Raw genomic sequence first — 24,078 nt, 5'->3', positions numbered from 1 at the left:
GGATGGCCAGGTCCATCAGAATTGATCATCATATAGTATTGTTGTTGAAGTATATAATGATCTCCTGGTCCTGCTCATTTCACTCAGCATCAGTTCGTGTAAGTCTCTCCAGGCCTTTCTGAAATCAACCTGTTGGTCATTTCTTACAGAACAAGAATATTCCATTTTATTCATGTATCACAATTTATTCAGCCATTCTCCAGTTGATGGGCATTTACTCAGTTTCCAGTTTCTGGCCACTACAAAGAGACCTGCCACAAACATTTTGGTACATACAGGTCCCTTTCCCTTCTTTAGTATCTCCTTGGGGTATAAGCCCAGTAAGACTTCTGATTCTTTTTCAAACTGTGCATACTCTTTGATCCGGCAGTGCTACTACTGGGTTATATCCCAAAGAGATCATAAAGAAAGGAAAAGGACATGAAATGAACAGAACCAAGAGATCATATACTTCAACAACGATACTGTATGAAGATGTATTTTGATGGAAGTGGATTTCTTTGACAAAGAGACCTAATTCAGTTTCAGTTGATCAATGATGGACAGAAGCAGCTACACCCAAAGAAAAAACACTGGAAAATGAATGTAAACTGTTTGCATTTTTGTTTTTCTTCCTGGGTTATTTTTACCTTCTGAATCCAATTCTCCCTGTGCAACAAGAAAACTGTTTGGTTCTGCACACATATATCGTATCTAGGATATACTACGACACATCCAACATATATAGGACTGCTTGCCATCTAGGGGAGGGGGTGGAGGGTGGGAGGGAAAAATCGGAACAGAAGTGAGTGCAAGGGATAATTACCCTGGCATGGGTTCTGTCAATAAAAAGTTATTATAATATAAAAAAAATAATAATACAAAAAAAGAATCAGAAGTCTTAATTTCGTTTGTGTTAATACCCTTTATTGTCCCTTGAGATCCCATGAGATTTGTAAGTATGAGTGTTAACATTAGATGAACTATTCAAGGTCACATGGCCAGGATGGAATATGGTCAGGACTTGACCCTAAAGCTTATGATTTAATCTGAGCCCAACTTCCTCACTTTGAAAAAGAAGATAATGACTTGTGTATTAGTTAACCCATTCTATAGAGCTAGTGGAAAGAGAATGTTTTGGAAACCATAAGATGTTTTACAAATAGGAACTCATTCTTCAAGTTTAATCTTGGTTTCTAATCAATATTCTTTTATGCATGGCATTTATATAACATGTCCATGTACTGAGTGCTTCATAAATACTTTTTCAAAAGACTGTTTTGAGATTCTGAGAAGAAAAAGAATCAAAATAGTTGTGAAATTAGATAGCAATTTTTGATTTCTGAGAACTGATTGATTCATTCCTTTTTAAATACTTTGGAAGATAAGCACAATAATAAATATTGTGACTTCATTCTATAAAATCATTTTAAAGCTAGGGATTTGGTCCTTTCAGGCTGTGGTTTTATTCCAGTTTGAGTTATGTAGGTGGTATGTGTCTTATCAAATGATGCTGGTCAGTAGTGATGGGAACTCATTATGCAGGTTTTGTTGAAAAGATGTCTTCTGTTCTATGTACAAATATTCTTTAAGTTGTAACTTCTCAGTTTTTTTCCCCCAACTATCTTTAATATAGATTTTAGTTTTGTCTCTTTGCTATATAGAAGACTTAAGATCTTTGTTTCTAAAGTGATTTTTAAAAGTACAAGGTCATCCTTTCACTATAGTAGAAGGTTCGCAGGGACATCTGATTTTCCAGTTAACAGTCATAGAATGTATATTATTTGTTTGGAGAATTATTTGTCATTTTTAAGGAGTGCTTTTTAGTTAGAATCAAAATAATAGATTTTGTTTCAACCCATTATTTTGTCAGTCTTTGTTTTAAGTATGTTTCTTATTGTTATTAAATAGCATATTGTTAGTTTTGCTTTCTAATCCATTCTGCTCACCTCTTCCATTTTATGAGTTCATCTCATTCAGATTCAGAATTATGATAGTTAATTGTTTATTTAATCTCTTACGCTTTTTCTTCTCTATATTCCTCAGTTCCTGTTTATTTCCAGTGATAACTTTCAGGATTTTTCAGTGGTATGTGAAGAGGACTTGTCTTAGCATAGTTGTTTTTTGTTTTGTTTTGCTACTGTCATTTTTTTCTAGTTTGGAATTTTATGTTTTTGTCAGCACAGTTAACTATTTAGAAATTCCTTTAAGATTTAAATTGATCAGTAACTTACCTGTACCTTATACTCCCAGAGAATTGTCTGGAATATTGAGAGGTCAATGCCTTGTTTGTAGTTACCCAGCTACTTATTGTGTCAGAAGTAGAATTTAAGTCCAGATCTTACTATAAAATGCAGCCTTTCTGTTCATTGATAAAGATGTATCTGTGGGAACATTAGATCTTTTTAGTTAAGTTTTTTCATCGTTAACATTTCATAACTTAATATTCATCAAATTCATCATTCTTTTTGGTGCAATAATATTTCGTTAAATTAACACGCCACAATATATTCAGCCATTGTCCAATTATTAGACACATAGTTAATTTTCTATTTTTTCTTTTTAAAAAAAAATCCTGCAACATTTTTATGCTGGGGCATTTTCAATTTAACAACTTCCTTAGGGTATAAACCTGTAAAAGTAAAATTGCTACCTCAGAGGGTATGAATGTTTTTTGCAATTTTTGTATAACTTCAGATTGCTTCCCAGAATAGTTGAAGCAATTCATATTCCCACTAGTAGCAAATTAGTGAACCTATTTTCCCACATTCCTGCCAATATTGAATATTTTGCTTTTACCATTTTTGTCAATTTAGATATATGATGGTAACCCAGAATTTTAATTTTATTAGTGATTTTGGGGTGCATTTTCAAGTGGCTATCAAAGGTTTACATTTCTATTTTTGAGAACAGTTTTTTGAATATCCTTTGACCACTTACTTATTAGAAAATTATTCGAAGTCAACCATCTGAATCAACAAATATCTTATTATGTGACAGACACTATGCAAGGTATTGGTGATAGAAATACAAAGAAAGAAACATTCCCTATTCTCTAAGAGTTTTATAATGTATAAATTCCCTATAGATTTGAAATAACAAATTTTGATGAGAAATATTAATATTTTTCCTTATTTTAGTTATTCATTTTTATCATTGAAATTCTTTTTTAAAAATATCTTCTGATTATGACTTAAGATTCCCTGCTCCCTTTATCCAGTTATAAAATTATATAACTTATTCTCTAATTTTAATCATATAACTTTTAAAATTTTTAGGTATTTGACCCTTTTGGAATTTTTTTGTGGAATTATAAAGATAATGGTGTAATTCTATTTTCTACCGAATTTGTTTCATCTTTGTCATATTCAGGTTTGAAAAACTTAGTATTTATTCCTTTTCTACCAGATCATTGAACAAAAATTTGAAATGGCATAAGGCCCAGTCTAAATCTGGGATGTGGAAGAGTTTTCATTAGATACCCATTCTCAGTTGACTTTGATTCATTATTGCCTGTTCACATCTCATACTTGGAAGGAACTCATCTGACCACTAGTACGATCTAAATAAGAATAAGGTTTCATTCTATAGCATGTCCAAAAAATGATCATTGGACTTTTGGCTCAAAGCCTCTGGGGAAGGGATAGCTCCAGAGGCAGAGCATCCACTTCTGGATGGCTTTGATTGTTTGACTTTTTTCATTTCATCAAGCTTAAATCTGGCTCCCTGCAGTTTCTACCCATTGATATAACATATACCTCCAAGCTTTGTCTTTATCCACAAATTTGGTAAGAAAGAATTCAATCTTTATCTTAGTTATTGCCAAGCACTGGATTTTGAATCAGAGGACCTGGTTTCAAATCCTCATTTTGGCCATTCCTATTTATATGACCTTGGGCCAAGTCCATAATGTCTCTAGACTTTAGTTCCCTTTTCTACAAAATGAAGAGTTTATACTGGATGAACTTTAAGGTCTTTCTTAGCTCTAAATATGTGGTCTTGAATCCTTGGGAGTATTCCACTAGAAACCTCTTTCTAATTTGACATCAAACGAGGAATGGATTACTTTTTGGGTTTAGCCATTTGAGTTTTTTCACATACACTTAACTATCCTATTGTTGACCCTAATAATGTCTAAACTTTTGAACATACCCCAAAACAAATAATTTTGAGCATGCAATCCCAGTAATATATATTTATAATTATAATACTAATATGGACAGTGTAAAACATTCACAAAATAGAAATTTAAAAAGGTGAAATAGAATTAAACTTTTTTAAAAATTAATTTTCATTTTATTGATAGTATAAGAAATTTTTTTACTTGATCCAGAGGTCTCCAAAAGTTTGTGCTTCTGCAGTAAGAGCAGAAGAAGGCGATAAGAGATAAATTAGGGCCAGAGGCTAAATGGTGAGTAACACATTGCCTTTCTGAGAGAGAAGCACTTGAGTAGGAGGCTATGGATAGGGAAGGCATCAGAGGAAGGAAGTGGCTGTACACCCATGCTGTTCAGTTGCACTACTTTCTCAATTATATTAATTTCTTTATCCCCTCCAGTCGATTTTCTTGTGCATCCACTTTAGGGGCCACTGCTCTAACATGTTTATATGAACAAATCATTCAAATTGTCAAAGGTAGAATTGGAAGTCAGATCTTCCTAACTTCCAAAAACTATACTCCTTTTTACAGAGCTGCTGCCTTTCATGAGCTTATCTACTAAAATAACAATTAAGGAAATTAGATTAGTTTCTCATGACTTATCTTTCCTCCCCACCCCCTTTTTTGGTTAATTTTTTTTTATTTTATTTTTCAGTTCCAAGTTCTTTTCTTCCTTCTGTACTTTCTCCCTACTTATTGAGAAGGCAAGACACATGATACCCATTGCACATAAAAAGTCATGCAAGACATGTTTCCACATGTTCTGGGGGGAGACAAAAACCTAAGAAAAATGCTTCCATCTGCATTCAGAGTTCATCAGTTCTCTCTCTGGAGTTATAACATTTTTCATTATGAGGTCTTTAGAATTGAGGAGAGGAACTAATTCTGTCGCCATTGATCATTGTTATAATAATTGCTGTTACTGTGTACAATGTTCTTGTTCTGCTATTCCATTTTGTATCAGTTCATATAAGTCTCCCTAGTTATTTCTGAAACTACCCATTTCATTTCTTACAGCACAGTAGTATTCTATCACTTTCATATACCATAACTTGTCAGTAATTCCCCAACTGATAGACATTTTCTCAGTTTCTAATTCTTTGCTAGTACAAAAAAAGATGCTGTACATGATTTTGTACATATGGATCCTTTTCTTTTTTTCCTTTTTCTTTCTGAGATCCAGACTTGTATTAGAGGATATGCACAGTTTTATATTCTTTAGGGTATAGTTACAAATTTTTTTTCCAGGGTGGTTGAGCAGTTTGGTTGTACAAACAGTACATTATTGTCCCTTTGTTTTTTTTTTAAATTCTACATTCCCTTCCAGCTTTTGTCATTTTCCTTTTCTGTCATATTAGTTAATCTGATGGATGTAAGGTAATTCCTCAGAATTTTTTAAAGATGCATTTTTCTAATTAGAGACTTAGAGCATTTTTTTCATATGATTATCAATAGCTTTGAAAACTTTGTCTTCATATCCTTTGACCACTTATCAATTGGGAAATGACCCTTATTTTTATAAATTGCTTTAGTTCCCTATATACACAAGAAATGATACCTTTATCAAAAAAATTTTCTATAGAGATTTTTTCCCATTTTCTTTCTTTTCTTTTAATCTTAACTGCATTGCTTTTATTTGTGTAAAATTTTTAAATTTAATTTCATCAAAATTATCCATTTTACTTCCTATGAACCTGTCTTATTTGGTTGTGTTATGATCTGTCTTTTGAGAAACTAGGCTTGTTTTTGATGATCACTAATGTTCCTTTTATATAATACATTTTAAATTTTGCCAGGAACTGTAGTTAAACTTAACGGACTGGTGTCTAGTTGTTGGATTCTGATGATCTGAATTCATCAAAGACAAATAGGTACCATTCCTTCCATTGACAGAGGAGAAGGAGATATTTTTTCCCCACCTCTCACTTTCTCTTTGGAGGTGGGAGGATTTCCCTACCCTCACTTACTATTATTCTTATCTTAGCTAGAGTTTCCATTCCTGTCATTGATTCTTATTTCCTTTTTGAGACAAAGATGATTCTTCTTGGTACAGAAAACAGAAGCAAAATGAGAACTGATTTCATTCTCTCCACTAGTGATTAGTGATTCATTATCTTAGCTTCTTCTGACTGTGCTACTGTTCACTTGGTCCTTTCCTTTCCCCCTCCTCCCACAAGAGAGCTTAAAAAGTAAAACAGAATCTTTTTTGTTCTTCTTAGTCTGAACCTTAGTAATCCTGATGAAATTGTTAAAGATCTGGCCATACATTACTTTTCATATTATCATAATGATACTTTGGTCTAACAAATACTTGCATCTGGGGCCAACTGCAGGTGTCTAGATCTATATCTTGTCAGGTAACTCCAGAGAAGAAAATGAGATTGGCCATTTTGCACAGCCCTTCTTTGTTTAAATCCAATTCGTTTATATGTCATGGCATCATCTCCCTGATTTCATGGTCCTCTTTGAGAATGAGGGACAAACAACAATGGTGTGTGTGTGTTTGTGTGTGTGTATACACTTAAAAAAATTCTAGGTTGGTTACTGCATTCTCTGAGACTCCTTTGATTTCTTCAGGTTACTCCCTCCTTTTGTTCTTTTAGAAATAGTTTTTCTTTGTGCATTCAGAATTCATTTTTGAGAGCTTCCCATCCATCCTTGGCTGACTTCTATATAATTTTAAACCAGAGTATTCTCACCAATTCTTTGAAACTTGTTCTCACAAAAATCTGTGATACGTGCTATGCTTAGCTTTATCTGCCTTATTTTTTGGATTTAATTATTCAACCAATCACCAGACTACCTAATCAAAGACTCTTTCAGGCCATATTTCTCTATGTTGTGTAAATGAATATCATGAGAAACTGTTGAATATTTTGCTGAACTTCAGGCTTGTGATAGCCCTCTAATCTATTCTAGTCTAGCCTTATCATAAAAAGAAATGAGGTCAGTATGTCAGACTAACAGGCTAATGGTCTGTTCTTTTATTAATCTTTAAATTTAATTTTATTGATTCAGATTTATAGGAATAAAACCCATTCCTCAGTTAACATTTAGTCAACACATGTAAATAGGTTGTTTTCAAAGGAGAAAATCCAAACTATCCATAGCCTTATGAAAAAAATGTTCTAAATCAGGAATGTAAATTAAAACAACTCTGAGGTGCTGCCTCATATTTATCATACGTTGTAAAGGTTATGGAATTTTTTTTAAAAATTAATCAACCTCAGTAATATCTTTTGGTTTCTTTTTTCTATTATAGCATCTAACAGACACCTCTCATGGTGTAAGAAACAAGTGTCTGCAGTTACTTGGCAATCTGGGCTCTTTGGAAAAAAATGTTGCCAAGGATACTGAAGGGCTGGCTACCAAAGATGTCCAGAAGATTATAGGGGATTATTTTGTGGATCAGGATCCTCGTGTCCGGACAGCAGCTATAAAAGCAATGGTAAATAAAATTGGAAAATGAAGTACAGACCGTTTTAATTTGTTTTTGTTTTAAATTTGGGTCAAATTTGTTAACGTATCGCATGCTCTTATATATATATATATCTTTTCTTCTTAACAAGGCCTTCGGATTTGAGTTTAAAACCTAAGATTTTCTAGAAGTGAAAAACTTGGATTCTTATATAATGTGATTAGACTTAGGTTTGTTTTTGTTTTTTATTTTTATGCCCCTTATAATGCCCATGTAATGAGTATTTAGTAAATATTTATTAGAATACATGGGGTCTTATGGTGTGTTTTAAGATGTACATGTGTATATGTGTTCCAGACTTGTCTTTACATGTAAGTATGATATGTATGTAAAAGTGTATGTTCATGCATGTGATTCTAAATGTGTTAGCATGTATACACCTTTGAGCAAATCTAAGACTGCACAATCAGGTGTGTGTCTTGTAAATGTACTTCTGAGAAGGGGTCATGTGTATGTGCTTTGTTGAATGTGATTAGAAAAAGAAATTATCACTAAAAGTTAGCATATCTTCCTATCAGACTAAACTCATGTTCTCATTTGACAGAATAACCAGGTTGGCTGATAGGGAGATTGCCATCCAGATTTTAAATTTGGGTTTCAATAAAATTAGTGACAGGTTGACTTATGTTCTGGTTGAAATAAGATGGTTGAGGTGGAGCAAGACCCGCTGAGTAAAAAGATAAGGAAACAGGACTAGAAACTGGTTCATCATAGGGCCAATAGGAAGAAAGGCTTGGTGAGGGGTAAAGGCAGCTTAGACAACTGAGTGGAGAGCATATGTGATGGGGAGGGGTCAGGGCTTACCTTCCTCTGACACACCCTACCTGTGTGACCTTGGGCAGGTCACTAAACTTGGCTGGGTCTTTCATTTTTCTGGAGCAGATGGCCTCTGGGGTTCCTTTTAGCTCTCACTCTGATCTGATGATGGAGCATTTGGAAAAGAGGATTTGACTTGTGCTTAGGTGCAGAGGTAGACATTACACGGAAATATTGAAGGTTGATGTAAGAGAAACCTTTCTAAACTAGCTCTAAGTGCCGTATGCTGCCTCAGAAGGCAGAGTTCCCTTCATTGGAGAAAAGGCTGGACCATTGCTTGTTGGGAAAGCAGTTTTTATTTAGTTACAGTTTTAACAGATGCCTTCTATGCTCAGTTGATTCATTCTTTCAGGATTTTGAATATATATATATATATATTTGTGTGTGTGTGTGTGTATGAGCATGTGATTGAGTGTGTTTGTAGTGGAATGTTTCTATTTGTGTGCTTTGTTATGTGTTTGTTCATAGTACCTGGGACTGATTCAAACATTAACTGGCTTTTAATGTCTTGGAGGCTACAGGCCTAACACTTAATAGGTGTTTAGTTTTTTTTTCCTATTTTTTGAAATGTGGGTGAAGTAAATTTTTTTCTTTAGCTCTTCCTTCCTCAGATAGCCTTTTTGTTTTTATTGCTGCCTTTTGCACTTGCATCCCATTCGTTTTTGAATATACTCCTCTTCTTCCTTTTAGGAAAAAAGAAAAGAGATCAAAAGTAATCAGCACAGTGACCACCTTTTTTTTTGTTGTTGTTTTTAAGTTTTTTTTTCTGGTTATACATGTGTATTAACTTTTTAATACACATTTCTTTATGAATCATTTTGGGAGAGAAAAATCAGAATACAAGGGGAAAACCATGAGAGAAGAAAAAAAAAAAACAGAAGAAAAAGGGAAAAAATGAACATAGCATGTGTTGATTTATATTCAATTTCCATAGTTCTCTTTCTGGATGCATTTTCTATCCAAAGTTTATCAGGATTACCTTGTAGCACTGAACTGATAAGAACCAAGTCTTAAACAGTTGATCATCACACAGTCTTGCTGTTACTGTGGAAAATGTATTGTTGATTCTGCTTATTTCACTCAACATCAGTTTGTGTAAATCTTTCCAGGCCTTTCTAATGTCAGTCTGTTCAACATTTTTTGTAGAACAAAAATATTCCATCACTTTCATATAACATAACTGTTCAGCCATTCCCCATGGAATTGATGGGCATCTACTAATTTTCCAATTCTTTGCTACCACAAAAAGAGCTGCCACAAACATTTTTGTACATGTGGGTCCTTTTCCCTCTTTTATGATTTTTTTGGGATACAGATCCAGTAACAGTGTCCACTTTCTAACAGCATGTGTGCTATGCCACACCTGTAGTCTCTTACCTTTCCAAGAAAAGTATAGAGATATGGTTGTTTATTTCTCCTCTAGGGCCAGACCCCATTTTTAATAATTGTAGTGTTCAGTTTTATTTTTTTCTTCCAGTTTTGTTGTGCTGGTATAGATTTTTTCACTCTGCATGGATTTATATGTCTTTCCATATTTCCTCTTAGGCTGTTTGTTATATATTAACCAAATTTTTCTCACATCCGTATCTGAGCACTGAGACAGTGACACCCCTAGGCATTCCCTGAATTTGCTTTTTTTTTGTTTAATATATTCAATGAAGGGTTCTCATAAAATATTTGGTCAAATTCTTTAATTGTGTTGCTCTGAGGCTGAGGTAAAGAGTACCTGGCTTTATGTCTTGATTCTGTCTTTGTGACCTTGATCAAGTTAGTTTTACTCTTAGTTTTATTTTCCTTATCTGTTTAGTGGAAATGACATATCCATTAACTCCTCCCCAGAGTTGTTAGAAGGAAAGCCCTATGCAAATTGTGAAGTCCTTTGAAAATGTTAAATGTTATATTAATATCAGATAAACATGTCCAAATGTTGAAGTTGCCATTTCTTTCTTCTTTAGTTGCAGCTCCATGAAAGAGGACTGAAATTACATCAAACAATTTATAACCAGGTAACAATTACTTTTGTCATGGGAATGGGGCAGTCTTTTTTTTTCCTGAGGCCAAAACAAGTGAAAGTTGTTGGCTTCAGGTGATAGGAAGTTTTGTATCAGAGTTTCACAGAACAGATGGGTTTTAGGAGAAAAACAAAACAACCAGTTATTCCAGTTCTTTTATGACTGGAACTATGAAAATAATCCCTCTTGCTTAAGTTTTAGAATTTTTCCATATACTATCATTAAGTCAGAAAGCTATACTTTGTTGTCACAGGATTAATATGGAAATAAAAGGCATTTTTAGTAGGAGGACAATATTCTGAGCCCTCACCAGTCTCTTTTTTAGGACTCATGTCAGGCAATGCAATAATTTCTGTATGCTATCTCTGGTACATTGTATCTATAGCCCATTCAGGTTTTACCTCATGCTGCTTTCCTCATAAACACTGCGTTCTAGCCATATAACATGATTTTCTGTGCCTAATTATGTCCTGAACTCTTCTGTCTTATCACTGCTTCTTATAAATGTTCCTAATCTTGGAGTGTTCCTTCCCTTATTTTCCACCTCTTCCTTCTACCTTTCAAGGCCCATATTTCAAATACCATTTCTTAGAAGAAGCCCTTTTTGATCTTATGACACAGATGATTTTTCCCAGTCTGATTTCATACACATTATATTTCCCTTTTTATTGATTGTATTCTAATTATCTTCCCCATTTTATTCTAAGCTCCCAGAAGATAGTGACATAGTTTTTGTTATTTTCCTCAGTACCTAACAAAGTGTATTGCATGTACATTGATGAATTTGTGATCTTATTATTTTGAGTATTTCTTCTACTGATACAAATTGCAATCTACCCATATTCCTTATTATATGAAATATTTTGTCCATATTCTATAATCCTAAATTTTCTAATAAATCCAGAGATCTACTCATTGCACTTGAGAGACCTTATTCTTGTTCTGTTAAGGTCTTAGAAGTACTGGGCCATCTGTTGATATTCATTCTCAATACATTCGGCCCTCTTCCTTTTCTCCATAATGCCTTTCGCCATTATTTTGTTTACATGATTAATAATTATTTTTCTAAAGTTAAACTATTCTTGTATCCCTAGTATGGATCCAACTTGGTTATAATGAATTATTTTCAAGTTATGTACACACTTGCATGAATACATATAAAGAATCCTAATAAGGATTTTATTTAAATTTTTGGCAACAGTATTTATTAATGAAATTGATATTTCTCTTTATCTTGACTTTTCTTGATTTGACTATCAGGATGGATGATATTTGTTTCATAAGGGGCTTTCTGTTTCTACATTTTTGAGAATAGCTTTTACCGTAATTGCTCTTTAAATGTTTGATAGATTTCCCTCATAAATATATTTGAACCATGTTCCTTTTGGTTAGCCATTTATTTCTGGCATTCTTGGTTTCTTTTTGTAGGAGTGGATTAGGATTAATATTTCTTGTTGTTGTTGTTTTTAATTGGAATAATTTATATTTTTCTAAGTATTCATAAATTAACTTTGAATTCTGTTTTGTTAGCATATAATTATGTATAGTAATTTTTGATAATTCTTTTCCTTTGCATTATTAACTTACCTTGTTTGTTTTCTTTTTCTTGATTATGTTGGCTATGTTTTGTTGATTTTGTTAGTTTTTTAAAAATCATCTCTTTATCTGTTCAGTGGGATTTTTTGCTTTTGAATTTATTTCTCCTGTAAAGATTTCTCCTTTTATACTGTTTTAGGGTTGCTAATTTTTCCCCCTAGCCTGTTTAATTGTATATTCAGTTCATTGTCATTTTTGCTGCTTTTCTGTCAAACACATTGGTGGTAGCATTCTACAGCCATTTATGTTTAGTTGTCCTTTGAGTCATTTGCAATAACTCTTTTGTGGTCATGATGTTCCGTGATTTACAGTCATATCACATCTTCAGCACAGTGTGTGGCGAGTTGTGATCATTGAAAATATTACAAAATTTTCCAAATGCATTTTAGGCTAATCGTTTCCTTTCTGATTTTGGCCTCAGCTCATTATCGATCTTTAAGATTTGTTGACTAGAAATAGCTAGCTGGCACAAAACTTGAAGTCCAAAAGGACCCGGCTTAGATTCCTGCTTCATCCCCTTACTAGCTATGTGACCCACAGGATATCACTTAAACTTTCTCAGTTTGAATTTCCTTGTCTGTAGAATGGGGATAATAACAATATCTACTTCATAGATCAGTTATTGGATAAAATGAGATACCATGTAAAAGACTTTGTAAATCTTAAAGCGCTTTATAAATGCTAGCTATCATTGTTATTATTACTGAAGTTATGCATGTTAGTAAACTAACTGGATGTCTTGCCTGGCTGCATAGTGCCATATGGCAATAAATATGTTTTCTTCCAACATTATCCTACCATTCATTCCCCTCCTCCTCTTCCCCCACTCCACATCCCCATTGCCATGTGCAAATAGTAATATAGCGCAGTGGATGGAGTAGATTAGAGTCAAAAAGACTTGAATTCAAGTTTAGCTTCAGATACATACTAGCTGTGGGACCCTGGGCAACAAATGAGTACAATAATAGTATCTAGCTCCAGAATTGTTGTGAAACTCAAATGAAATACTTATAAAGCACTTGGCACAGTACCAAATAGGAATATATAATTAGTCTTATTGGAAACTTTCTTTACAGGCCTGTAGACTGCTCTCTGATGATTATGAACAAGTACGGAGTGCCGCTGTTCAGTTAATTTGGGTCCTTAGTCAGCTCTATCCTGAAAGGTCTGTATGAGGGGTAAAAAGATACTTCTGTTTATCATCAAACAATTTTTTTCTTTCCACTCATAAAACCCCAGCAGAACTCACTGGGAACGTCCAAAGTTCACATAATGGAAGTATGTGAAAGTACTATATTATTATTATTGAACCAAATAATTATAAATGACTGCCTTTTTCAGAACACTTAAGTCCTTATGTTTCCCATTGTCTTAATTGCATTGATTTTATGTTGCTTCCTATTCTAAAAGTAAAAGTATTTAATCTGATCAATTTACTGTAGGACTAGGCTTGTTTATTGTTGTATTTTTTAATGTTCCCATCTACATTATAATAATTTTTATTCTGTTGATTCCAAACCTAAGATTTCATGTTTGAAGTAAGTTTTTTTTTAAATTATTTATTATTTAGCATTGTGCCTATTCCTTCTTCTAATGAGGAAATTCGCTTAGTTGATGATGCTTTTGGAAAAATTTGTCACATGGTCAGTGATGGTTCTTGGGTGGTTCGAGTCCAAGCAGCAAAGCTTTTGGTAAGTTACTTTTGTTTTGTTTTGTTTTTTCTCCCTGCCAGTATTAGATATAGGGTTTGGTTTGGCAGGGAAATAGTTTGTCAAAAACTCTGAACATTTTTTTGGGGGGAGGTAATTAATGTAATGTTAGAATTTACCCTTTAAATAGTAAGCTTCCCTAGTTTATTTCATTCTGATTTCATTTATGTATAACTTTTCAGGATTGCAATAATTCCTGTAAACCAAAGCATTGAGTAAAAGCATTCTAATACTTGCTTTCTCAATAACCAATGATGTGATCTTGAAAACAATTACCTAACCCTTCTTATGTATTATATCTTATATAATATAAGGTAATAACAGTAAACTATATTTAAAGGCCCATAGCTGCATGATTTATTGCTTAGGGCTCCTGTCCTGTGAATTGAATTTTGAATTGAGCTTTTAGTAAAGCTCTTTCTTTACTAATGTAAGTTGGCATTGCTCTACAACTAATAAATAACTTACCCAAGGTCACACAACCATTATGTGTCAGAAGTAGGATTTGAATCCACAAGTTCATCTTAGAAATTAACCTTTTATTCAGGGTACCATACTGCCTCTTTGGAAATTGGAAAACCCAAAGTAGTTATCGTATTTGATCCTCCCTTAGCGAGGACATTGGCAGCTCTGGTTCTTCTGTTGCCCTACCAAACCTAGGTAAATTTTATGGGACAGGTTTTTTCTTACAATCTCTCTAGAGAGTGTAAAAGATTGTAATTGTTTCTAATGTAGAAACAGTCCTAGTTATAAAACAGATGTCTATGAGACTTCCTATAAAGTCCTGCACTATTATCAGCATTATCATTGTTGTTATATGATGGTGGTGGTGATGATGACAGCAAAGAAGTACTTTACATTTATAATGGACTTTTTAATTTGTGCTCTGAGTAGGTAGTGTATTACTCCTATTTTACAAGATTAATGAAACTGATATGTGATGAGATTGTCTTATTTTTTCTACTTTATTTGCTATACTATAATAAAATATAAATCACTTTTCAAAATTTAATGTACATATTGTTCTAGAAAATAACACTTATCCCATGTATAATTGCTTCACTTGGGCAGGTTATACCAAAAAAGTGCCCTCTAAAACTATGTAACCCTGAAACATAGTAGCAGAAACTCTTTTAGTTAGGTAGGCATAGGCCCTCCCTAGAATGCTGGAAATTATGTCAAATGTATAATAGAACTCAATGGGAATGTAATGTACAAGGATGTGGATCTTTGTGGAAGGATGTCAAAGTACCATGTTGTTACTATTATTGAACCAAAGATGCCAGTATCATCCACTGCATCCTGGACCATCTGTAGTTTTCCTGATTTTTGTCCTGCCACTGTACTTTGATGACTGGAAGAGAAAGTGAGGCTGAAGATTTTGCACAACTCTGTGTCATTTAACTCCATTTCACACATGAGTCAAGACTTGATTCTGGTGTAACTAGTCCTGTTTAAAAATAGAGGATAAACAACAACTAGTTAGCCTTCTCTTTCTCCCTTTAGATTGTAAGCTCCTTGAAGGTAGGGACTGTCTTTTGCCTCTTTTTATATACCTAATATTTGACATGATACCTGGCACATAGTGGGCACTTACTAAATATTGTTTGATCGATTGAGCTTTCCCCTCTTTCTTTTTTCCTCTCTTAACTACCGGTTTCCCTTTACTGTCACAGGGACACTCCAAGAAACAGAGCAATACATTGACATGTAATGTGATTTTCCTTCAACTTTCTCTGTAACTGAAACCAGAACTATTGCTATATTTAGTGATTTGAGCATTTTAAGGATTTTTTGAGATCCTTTTATGTACTTTTTTGAGTTTATTACTTTTCTCCAAAAGGACTTTACATATATGCTTGTAAATTTCCCAGCATTCAAAAATAAAGATGTTACTATCATATGATGGGGGGAAGGGAGAAACATTCACCTGGGATTCAGGTTACCTTAGTTGTAGCCCTGGTTTTTGTATTCTCTATGTACATGATATTGGGCATTGGACAAGGCCTTAGTTTGGCTTTAATGATAATAATTCTCATTTCTGAAGTGCTTTACCATTTTTATATCTTACCATGGGGTAAATAGAGCATTAGTATCTTTCTCTTCTTTTATTTTTCTTTTTAAAGTATCTATTTTTGACAGTTGAGGAACCAAGCTCCAGAAGCTTAAGTGAATGCTACTCTGCTACTTTTATCTACAAAATGAAGGAATTAGGACTAGGTTATACTAGGTTATCTTTAAGGTAACTTCCAATTCTGAACCTTCTTTGCTTTTGTGGAAGTTGTCAGTCAAGTAGCATATATTTGTTAAGCATCTGCTATCGTGTGCCAGGTATTGTGCTTTGTGTTGGGTCAGAACAACAAAAATGAAAATCACTTCAGAAACTTGTTCACTGAGAGAAACTGTGTACGTCGGTAAGTGGATATAGATCATTGCTCTAGAGGACAACAGATGTAAATCAGGAGAGGCTTCCTCTTCTCTCTCTCCCAGGTGTCAGTGTCTCTGGAAGTTAATTATTCTTTGTTTATTTTCTAGTTACTAAAATATATATAAAAATTAAGAGATTTTTTTTTTTTTAATGAGCTTCTCATTAAATTACCAAATAGATACTTTAAAACCAGTGGGGAAATAGCTCTTAGACTTCTGGATGTATTAAAAAAGAAAAAAAAGGGGAAAAAAAATTCACATATTTATCAAGTATCTTTTTTGTGTCAAAATCCTGACTCTGGTGCTTGCAGAGAAAAAAACAAAAACTAATCTCAAACATGTTCTGTTCTTCATGTAGTTTGTACTCTGCTTGGGGATGTGTAACACACACATCTTCCCCTTTCAGATTCCTTATTCTTCAAAAATCAGTTCAGGTTCTAATTTCCCATCCTCCTTTCTACCTTCTAACCCTAACCCCCATTGCCATAACAGATGTTGATTTCATCCTTCTTGGATATTCCTATAAGAGTCAGTCAGTTAACATTTAGTAAGTACCTTCTAGGTGCTAGGCACCAGGCTAAGTGCTGGGGATACAAAGAAAGGCACAAGACTTTGTGCCCTCAAGGAATTACAGTCTAATGAGAGAGATAACACCTTTTTTACAAAGCTAAAAAAACGTAAGGATGGGAGGAGCATGGTGAAGTCATAAACCTGGGGAGTAAAATGATCTGAAGAGGGGTGATTTTGAAATCAACTGAAACCAGACCATGGAGGTGTAAGATAACTGCAAAGATGGCAGTGGGGGAGATGGTGAAGGACTTTCCAAGCCAAAGAAAGATTTGATATTTGATCCTGAAGGTAACTGGGAAGCACTAGAGATTATTGAACAAGGGAGGATGTGATTAGACTTGTAGTATAGGAAGATCAATTTGAAAGCTGGCTAAAAGATAGTTTGGAGTGGTGAGAATGAGGCAGGGAGAAGAACCAGCAGACTCTTAAAATAACCTGAGTTTGAGAGTTTGAAGGTTTGTATAAGAATAATTGCAGCATCCTAGGAGAGAAGGTGCATAGATGAGAGATGTTGTGACAACTGAAACTCTTACAGCACCTGGGTTGTGACCCTCAAGAAGAAAAAAGAGTTAGAAAAAGGGGAGGATCTAGGAAAAGATAATGAGTTTCATTTTAGGAATTTCAAGTTTTAAAATTCAATGGGGCATCCAATCTGAGATGTCCATTAGCAGTTTTGATGCTGAGACTGGAGGTTGGAAGAAATGTTAGAGCTGGAGAGGTTGAACTGAGATTCATCTGCAAAGAGGTGATCATTAAAAGCTTAGGAGTTGGTGACTTCACCAAATGAAATAGTATAGAAAGAAATGAAAAGAGGGTTCAGGAGAGAGTTGGGAGGACTCCCAACCAAGGTTAACAAGTATGATGTGGATGAAAATCCAACAAATGAGACAAAGCAGAAGGGTCAAGAAGGTAAGAGGAGAACTTGGAGAGAGCATTGTCAGGAAAATAGAGGAATATCAAAGGAAAGATGGTGTCAAAAGATTAACAATGTGTCAAAGACTACAGAGAGGTCAAGCAGAGGGAGGATTGAGAAGGGCATTCGATTTGACAATTAAGAGATGACTAGTTACTTTGGTTTATCTGTGTATATTGTGTGACCTTTCCACTCAGTAGACTTCCTAAGGACAGGGATTATTTTTGTCATATTCACTGTTGCTTTGAGAAAGAAATCAGATTTTTGTACATAACAGTATCAGTATTTGTGCACAAACTAATAAAACATATTTGGTAAGTTTAATCAGCTATATGAGTTGTCCATTATACAGTTACAAAGCAAAGAAATATGTGAAGTCCGAGAGGAAGAAATTGTTATCCTGACAGGAAAGAGATAGGGAAAACTTATATAGGAGTAATTTCATTTGAATTGGCCTCTAATAGGTTGAAAGAAATTGAACGGGTGAAGAGGGAGAGAATATTCCAGACATTAAGAAATAGCCTCTGCTGAGACAGAAGGATGATAATCATGTTCTTCATTCTGACATCAAGAAATAAGTACTTTTTAAATAAAAGACTTTTCAGAATTACAGGAATGGATGTCTGTATGTGGACTCACTGCTAAATGCTTTTCTTTAGTGCTGGTAAATTTAGAATGAGTCTAAGCTCATTCTAAAATGTGATAAATAATGGTGTTTGAAGGGAAAATCTAAATTGTGACTGTTAAAAGAGTAAGAATTCACTTGGGTTTCTTTCTTCCTTCCTTTTTTTTTTTATATATTTTTTTAAGGCTGGGATAAGTAAATGTAAGAGAGAGGAAAAAGGGGTGGGGGGAGAAGGTATGGGGGTAATATGATGTGGTATGTGTGTTGTTTTTAGGGACTTGACTGAATGAAGTAATTGTTGCTTTTTGTGATATGATGAGAAGAACACACAAGACTTAAAATGACGAGATATGTAAAGTCTCATCTGGTTGATCCTGTTTGAACCTTAGTTCCATCTGTAAAAAAGGAATAAGCTAGACTTTATCCATTCTTGGATAGTCAGTGAAAATAGTGAGGGGACTAGAAACCATGCTATAGAAAGATGGAATAAATACAGTATTTCAGATGGAGTCTTACAATGCTCTATCCTGCTGAGAACACATCTGGGATATTATGTTTATTTCGAGGTATTCCATTTTAGACTAGACATTGATAAACTTTAACAGGTCTAGAAAAGGACTGACAGGTTTGGAGATCATGAAGTTAGGAGGGTTGATTGAAGAAACTGGGGAAGTTTCATTTGGAGAAAAGAATTCTTACATGGTGGGTGGGAATGATAGTGGTCCAACATCTGGAGAACAATATTTTTTTCTTTATCTCAGCTCCTCACATAAACATAAATACATCCATGCTTAACTGTAGCCTGTTTGGGGGAAGTGATAGGGGAGAAAGGGAGAAAAAGTACATAACAGAACAAAAGAAAACCTACAAAGAATCAAAGGATGGGTAGTTTTGAATACAGCGTTTTATTATTATATATATTTTATTGAAATGGAAATTTGTTGATACATATTTTGAATCCTCATATTCTGCTATGCACATGACACTTTTTTCTTTTTGTTTTTCTATTTCCCATTTAAGCTATAAATTAAAAAAAAAAAATTATTAGATCAGTTCCGATGTAGGATGGACCGTCTCAGGAGAGAGCAAGATCCCTATCACTAAGAGTTTTCTTGCGTACTGGATGATCTGTTACTTGTTAGAAATGTTGGAGAGGAGATTCCTATTCAGGCATTGTTTATCATGTTTTAGAGAGACTGAAAGATTGGAAGTTAATGCAACTCTTAAGATTAAATACTTACTTTATTTTTTATCACAGAACTATTGTGATAAAAACCCTTTTAAATTATAGAGAATCACAGATATTTGAGATACGATAGGTTTTGTTAATAAATTATAATATGTGAATTGCAAGACAGTATTCAAAACATACAAGTTATTTTATGTGCTTAATTGATTTTATCATTTTACAGGGTTCTATGGGACAAGTCAGTTCTCATTTCTTGGAGCAGACCCTTGATAAGAAGCTCATGTCGGATCTCAGGGTAAACTGGTATTTGTTCATATATCCTAGACTTTTGTAACTAATGTTCCTTACCTGAGCATATCCTGAGTCAGTCTTACACACTTTTCAGGTTTATCCCTCCCTAAAGACATTTGTTGAGTGGTTAATTGAACTTTTTGGAACATTTTGGAACAGAAAAAAATGACAAATTACTTTGTTAATGTTCATTGTAGTAGGAGTCATCTAAAAATTAGTGTGGATAATGAGTTTTACTTTAAAAAGGAAGATTTCCTGAGTTCAAATCTGTCCTCAGAACACTTAACACTTCCTAGATGTGACCCTGGGCAAGTCACTTAGCCCCAATTGCCTCAGCAAAAAACAAACAAGCAAAAAAAAGGACAGCTAGGTGGTGCGATGAATGGAACATCAGCTCTGAAGTCAGGAGGACCTGAGTTCAAATGTGGCCTCAGACACTTAACACTTCCCGGCTTGTGTGACCCTGGGCAGGTCACTTAACCCCAATTGCCTCAGTAAAAAAACCACAAATAAACAAAAAAGAGGAAGATTAACATAAAAAGTCTCCTGGCTTTACTAAGTCTCATTTGATTGAGGCAGAATGATTCAGTTCTTATTTTTGGCGTGCTATTCTATGTGGCATCTTGCAACCCGTTTTCAGCAGCAGATCCTACTTGATGGCAATGGAAGCTTCACTTTCTTCAAAATTTTTCACAAAATTCTTTTGTGTTAGGGTTAAGTTGTAGTTAGAAAAATCTTCTGATTGTTCTGTTACTTGGGTAGCAGCTAGGAAAAAAATTCATTTTAACTTTCTTGTAAATAGACTTTTATGAATGTTTTTTATGAATATTAATTTCAGTGTTTGTCTTTGCAGCGGAAGCGCACGGCGCATGAGCGTGCCAAAGAACTGTACAGCTCAGGGGAATTTTCTAGTGGCAGAAAATGGGGTGATGATGCCCCCAAAGAGGAAATAGACACAGGCGCTGTGAATTTGATTGAATCTGGAGCTTGTGGAGCCTTTGTCCATGGTTTGGAAGATGAAATGTATGGTAAGTTCTACTTCAAAGCCTTCTTGGACAGGAGAGCAGAGCAAGCTGCTCTTAGAAATAATCTTAATAGCAATGCTTCAGCTAGAATAAAGATAGGAATTCACACATAGATCAGGCTTTTAAGAATTCTAAAATGCTGTCATCTTCTTAACAGTCCCATAAGCTAGGTGGAATCACACTTAATACCCTCATTGCTGAAAAGCATTCTCCTAAAGTAGGAAGTGCTACATTTGGAGCAGGTAGCTATTGGGTCAGTTACTTAACTTGTACTGACCAACAGTTTCTGTAAGTATAATTCGGGTTTTAGAAAACTTATAATATGCTTCTTGTACAATGACCTTGTGCTGAGCACATACTTGGGCCTGTTCTCGATGGGCAATAGCCCTATGCGACTAATCCCGTGGTCTGCAGCACCTGCTCAGTGCCAGATGAGTTGGGATGAGGAACTTAAGGTGACAAGCACCATTTCTGAGTATCAGTTATCATTGAGATGTAACTGGGTGACCTTTATTTCTAGCCCAGTAGTGCTGCTTCCCTGCAGACTTGGGGCTTGGCTTAATTAGAAAAGATTCTAATTAAGTCTGAGTGCGACTGGTTCAATTCTGACCTGGGGTTTTGTTAAATCAAGGTGAGGGAGTGCTATGCTGGTACATTGTAAGCCATGGGCAGAGAATGTCATCTTCTGGTTTCTTTCCTTTTGGTTTCCAGTTGAGACCTACTTTGGGGTGCTTGGTTTGCCAAATGAGATGTATGGCAGCCAGCAGCTCACAGGCTTAGGATCCGCATCCCTTTCCCCCCTCCCCTCCATCCCTCTACCCTATTTGGAAAATTCATGAACATGCTTTTGATCTTGTGCTCAGTTTCATTGCCTCAGAATCCAAAGTGTCTAGCACACAGTGGGAAGAATTAATTTAAAAAAACATGTATTTTAATAGAGAGAATGGACTCTGAGTGTTCAGGCTTAGCTTTAAATCCCAGTTTTGGTACTCCTGGATGCGTGACCATTGGTAGGGCACTTCCCCTGCTTGAGACTCAGCGTCTTCATCTGTTACATGTTATGTAATTGTACATGTACAAATACCTAAGAGTACTTGGAAAAAAGGTGTTTGGTAAGTTTTTTTTTTTTTTTTTTTTAATTTAATAGCCTTTTATTTACAGGTTATATGTATGGGTAACTTTACAGCATTAACAATTGCCAAACTTCTTGTTCCAATTTTTCACCTCTTACCCCCTCACCCCCTCCCCCAGATAGCAGGATGGTTTGGTAAGTCTTAAAGTACCATGTAAAATTTTAGTAAGTCATTATTAAGCCATCTAAATTCTATAATTACAAGAATTGATTCATAAACCATGTCTCCAGAGCCCTGCTTATAAGAGAATAAAACAAATGACTACTTCTACTTACTATTACCCATGCATCTTTAGACAAATCCCTTTCTTTTTTAAGTCTTAAGATTTAGAATGGAAAATGAGATGTTTGCATGTAAAAGACCATTCTATTAGTATGTGTATTAAGTGTCAAGGAAGATCTTCCTCCCCAATTCTATGAATTTTTTATCATAAGGAAGAGAGACATACCTTTTTGCATCTCCCCATCACCCTGACTCATCTTTTAACCAGAGAAGTATCTGGTATTTAGAGGGATAGGTAGGCCTGACTTCTAATTTGAGAGTTACTTGCCCAACTTTCTTAAATCTACAAAGCAGAAAAGGTTCTCAGGGTTCAGGCCTGCCACTTTATTCCCAAACCATATAGTTCAAGTTAATCCTCGTTAATGTCACCAGCATTTATTAACAACTTACTCTTGGCTAAGTTCTCAAAATTAATAGCTATGAACTGACATAAATATAAGCATGAAAAATAAGGAATAAATTTTTACTTAAAATTTTTAAGTAAAATCAGATAAGAAGTAGGTTTATTCTGTGTTCCTTTTCAAGCCCATCTAAAGTTCTGTTGCTTTTGACTTTGTTTTTTCTTTCTGAATTAAAAATCAATGTGAATGCAGTTCTGGCTCTACAGGCTTCACTTTGGAACTTGTATATTTTAAGCACTTGGCCTGATAGTTTTATGTTCTGAGAAACTATTCCCTCTGTCGAGCAGCAGCCCAGAATCCCTCACTCCAGCACCCCAGGACTGGCATAACTTAGATTAAAAATTATTAAATGTTTTTATGGTGATAAAATGCTTTTTAGTTATTTGAGATTTTTGCTTATAAGATCCAAACTGTAAATGTATAGGAAAGACTCTTTACCATTTTCCCCTTAAACACATTAGTCAGGTATTACTGACACATACACATTTCTTAAAAGATTTTCCTGCTTACAGAGTACTTTTCTCACAATAGAGCTACCAGATGAATAGTGCGATGTCTTTATTCCCATTTTGCAGGAAAGCCAACTGGCAAAGAGAGGGCAGGTGCCATGCTCAGAGCTGCCTGGTGGAGTCAGGCCTGAAGCCTAGGTGTGTTTGTACAGATCTGGGCTCTTTCCATAATGCTATGTTCTGTACTTATTTGGCAGAGCACTGGTGAGTGAGACTTTGAGACACTCAGACAGCATCCCTTAGGCTGCTATTGTTTTCTCTTTCTTCTCTCCACAGAGGTCCGGATTGCTGCAGTGGAGGCTCTCTGCATGCTGGCCCAGTCTTCACCATCTTTTGCAGAGAAGTGCCTTGATTTTTTGGTGGATATGTTCAATGATGAAATTGAAGAGGTGCGCCTCCAGTCAATACACACCATGAGAAAGATCTCTAATAATATTACTCTTCGAGAGGATCAGCTTGATACTGTGCTGGCTGTCTTGGAGGTGAGTATGGTACTTTCTCCACAGCAGAGATCATCTCTTCCAGGGTTTAACTTCAACCAGCAGTAACTGTGCTTCCTTCCATTGGTCTCATTGGGCTTCCAAAGTAGGGACTTTGGATTTTTCAATTATTTATTAATTAATCCACATTTTTATTGTTGTGGTGCTTGTGTCTGTGCACATGCTGGCCATCTTAGAAGAAACAGAAATAAATAAGAGACTTGCTGTCCAGAAATATGTGGTTTAATAGGAGATAGAAGGCATAATTAGAAAAATCTTTATTTCAAGGTAAATAAAAGTGTAGTTAGTGAGAGAGCTATAAACAAACACTTCCCCCCATTTGATCTTTTTAACAAAATATTTATCTCCACTAAAATCTGTCTTTAGCACAAAGGTCTTCACTTCAATTCCACAGGACTCAAGAGGGATATGAACTTGGATGGGAGAAAAAAATCACACTTTTATTTCACTACAGTTTGTTTCTT

The 24,078-nt window shown here is 34.8% G+C and overlaps 1 protein-coding gene across 2 annotated transcripts in view; it reads left to right on the top strand.

Moving 5' to 3' along the window:
• Nucleotides 1-24,078, top strand: part of INTS4 (integrator complex subunit 4) — an 87,096-nt gene that overhangs the window by 9,540 nt on the left and 53,478 nt on the right. For both annotated transcript variants that reach the window (XM_031961516.1, XM_031961517.1), the window contains 7 exons: nucleotides 7,401-7,586; nucleotides 10,388-10,438; nucleotides 13,117-13,205; nucleotides 13,611-13,731; nucleotides 19,697-19,768; nucleotides 20,618-20,792; nucleotides 23,391-23,596. In XM_031961516.1, the coding sequence (XP_031817376.1) occupies nucleotides 7,401-7,586; nucleotides 10,388-10,438; nucleotides 13,117-13,205; nucleotides 13,611-13,731; nucleotides 19,697-19,768; nucleotides 20,618-20,792; nucleotides 23,391-23,596 (900 nt within the window). The remainder of the gene's footprint in view (nucleotides 1-7,400; nucleotides 7,587-10,387; nucleotides 10,439-13,116; nucleotides 13,206-13,610; nucleotides 13,732-19,696; nucleotides 19,769-20,617; nucleotides 20,793-23,390; nucleotides 23,597-24,078) is intronic.

Source organism: Sarcophilus harrisii, chromosome 3 (assembly GCF_902635505.1).
Source record: "Sarcophilus harrisii chromosome 3, mSarHar1.11, whole genome shotgun sequence".
NCBI lineage: Eukaryota > Metazoa > Chordata > Mammalia > Dasyuromorphia > Dasyuridae > Sarcophilus > Sarcophilus harrisii.
Note: the sequence above shows the minus strand (reverse complement) of the source record. Positions and strands in the feature narration are given on the sequence as shown.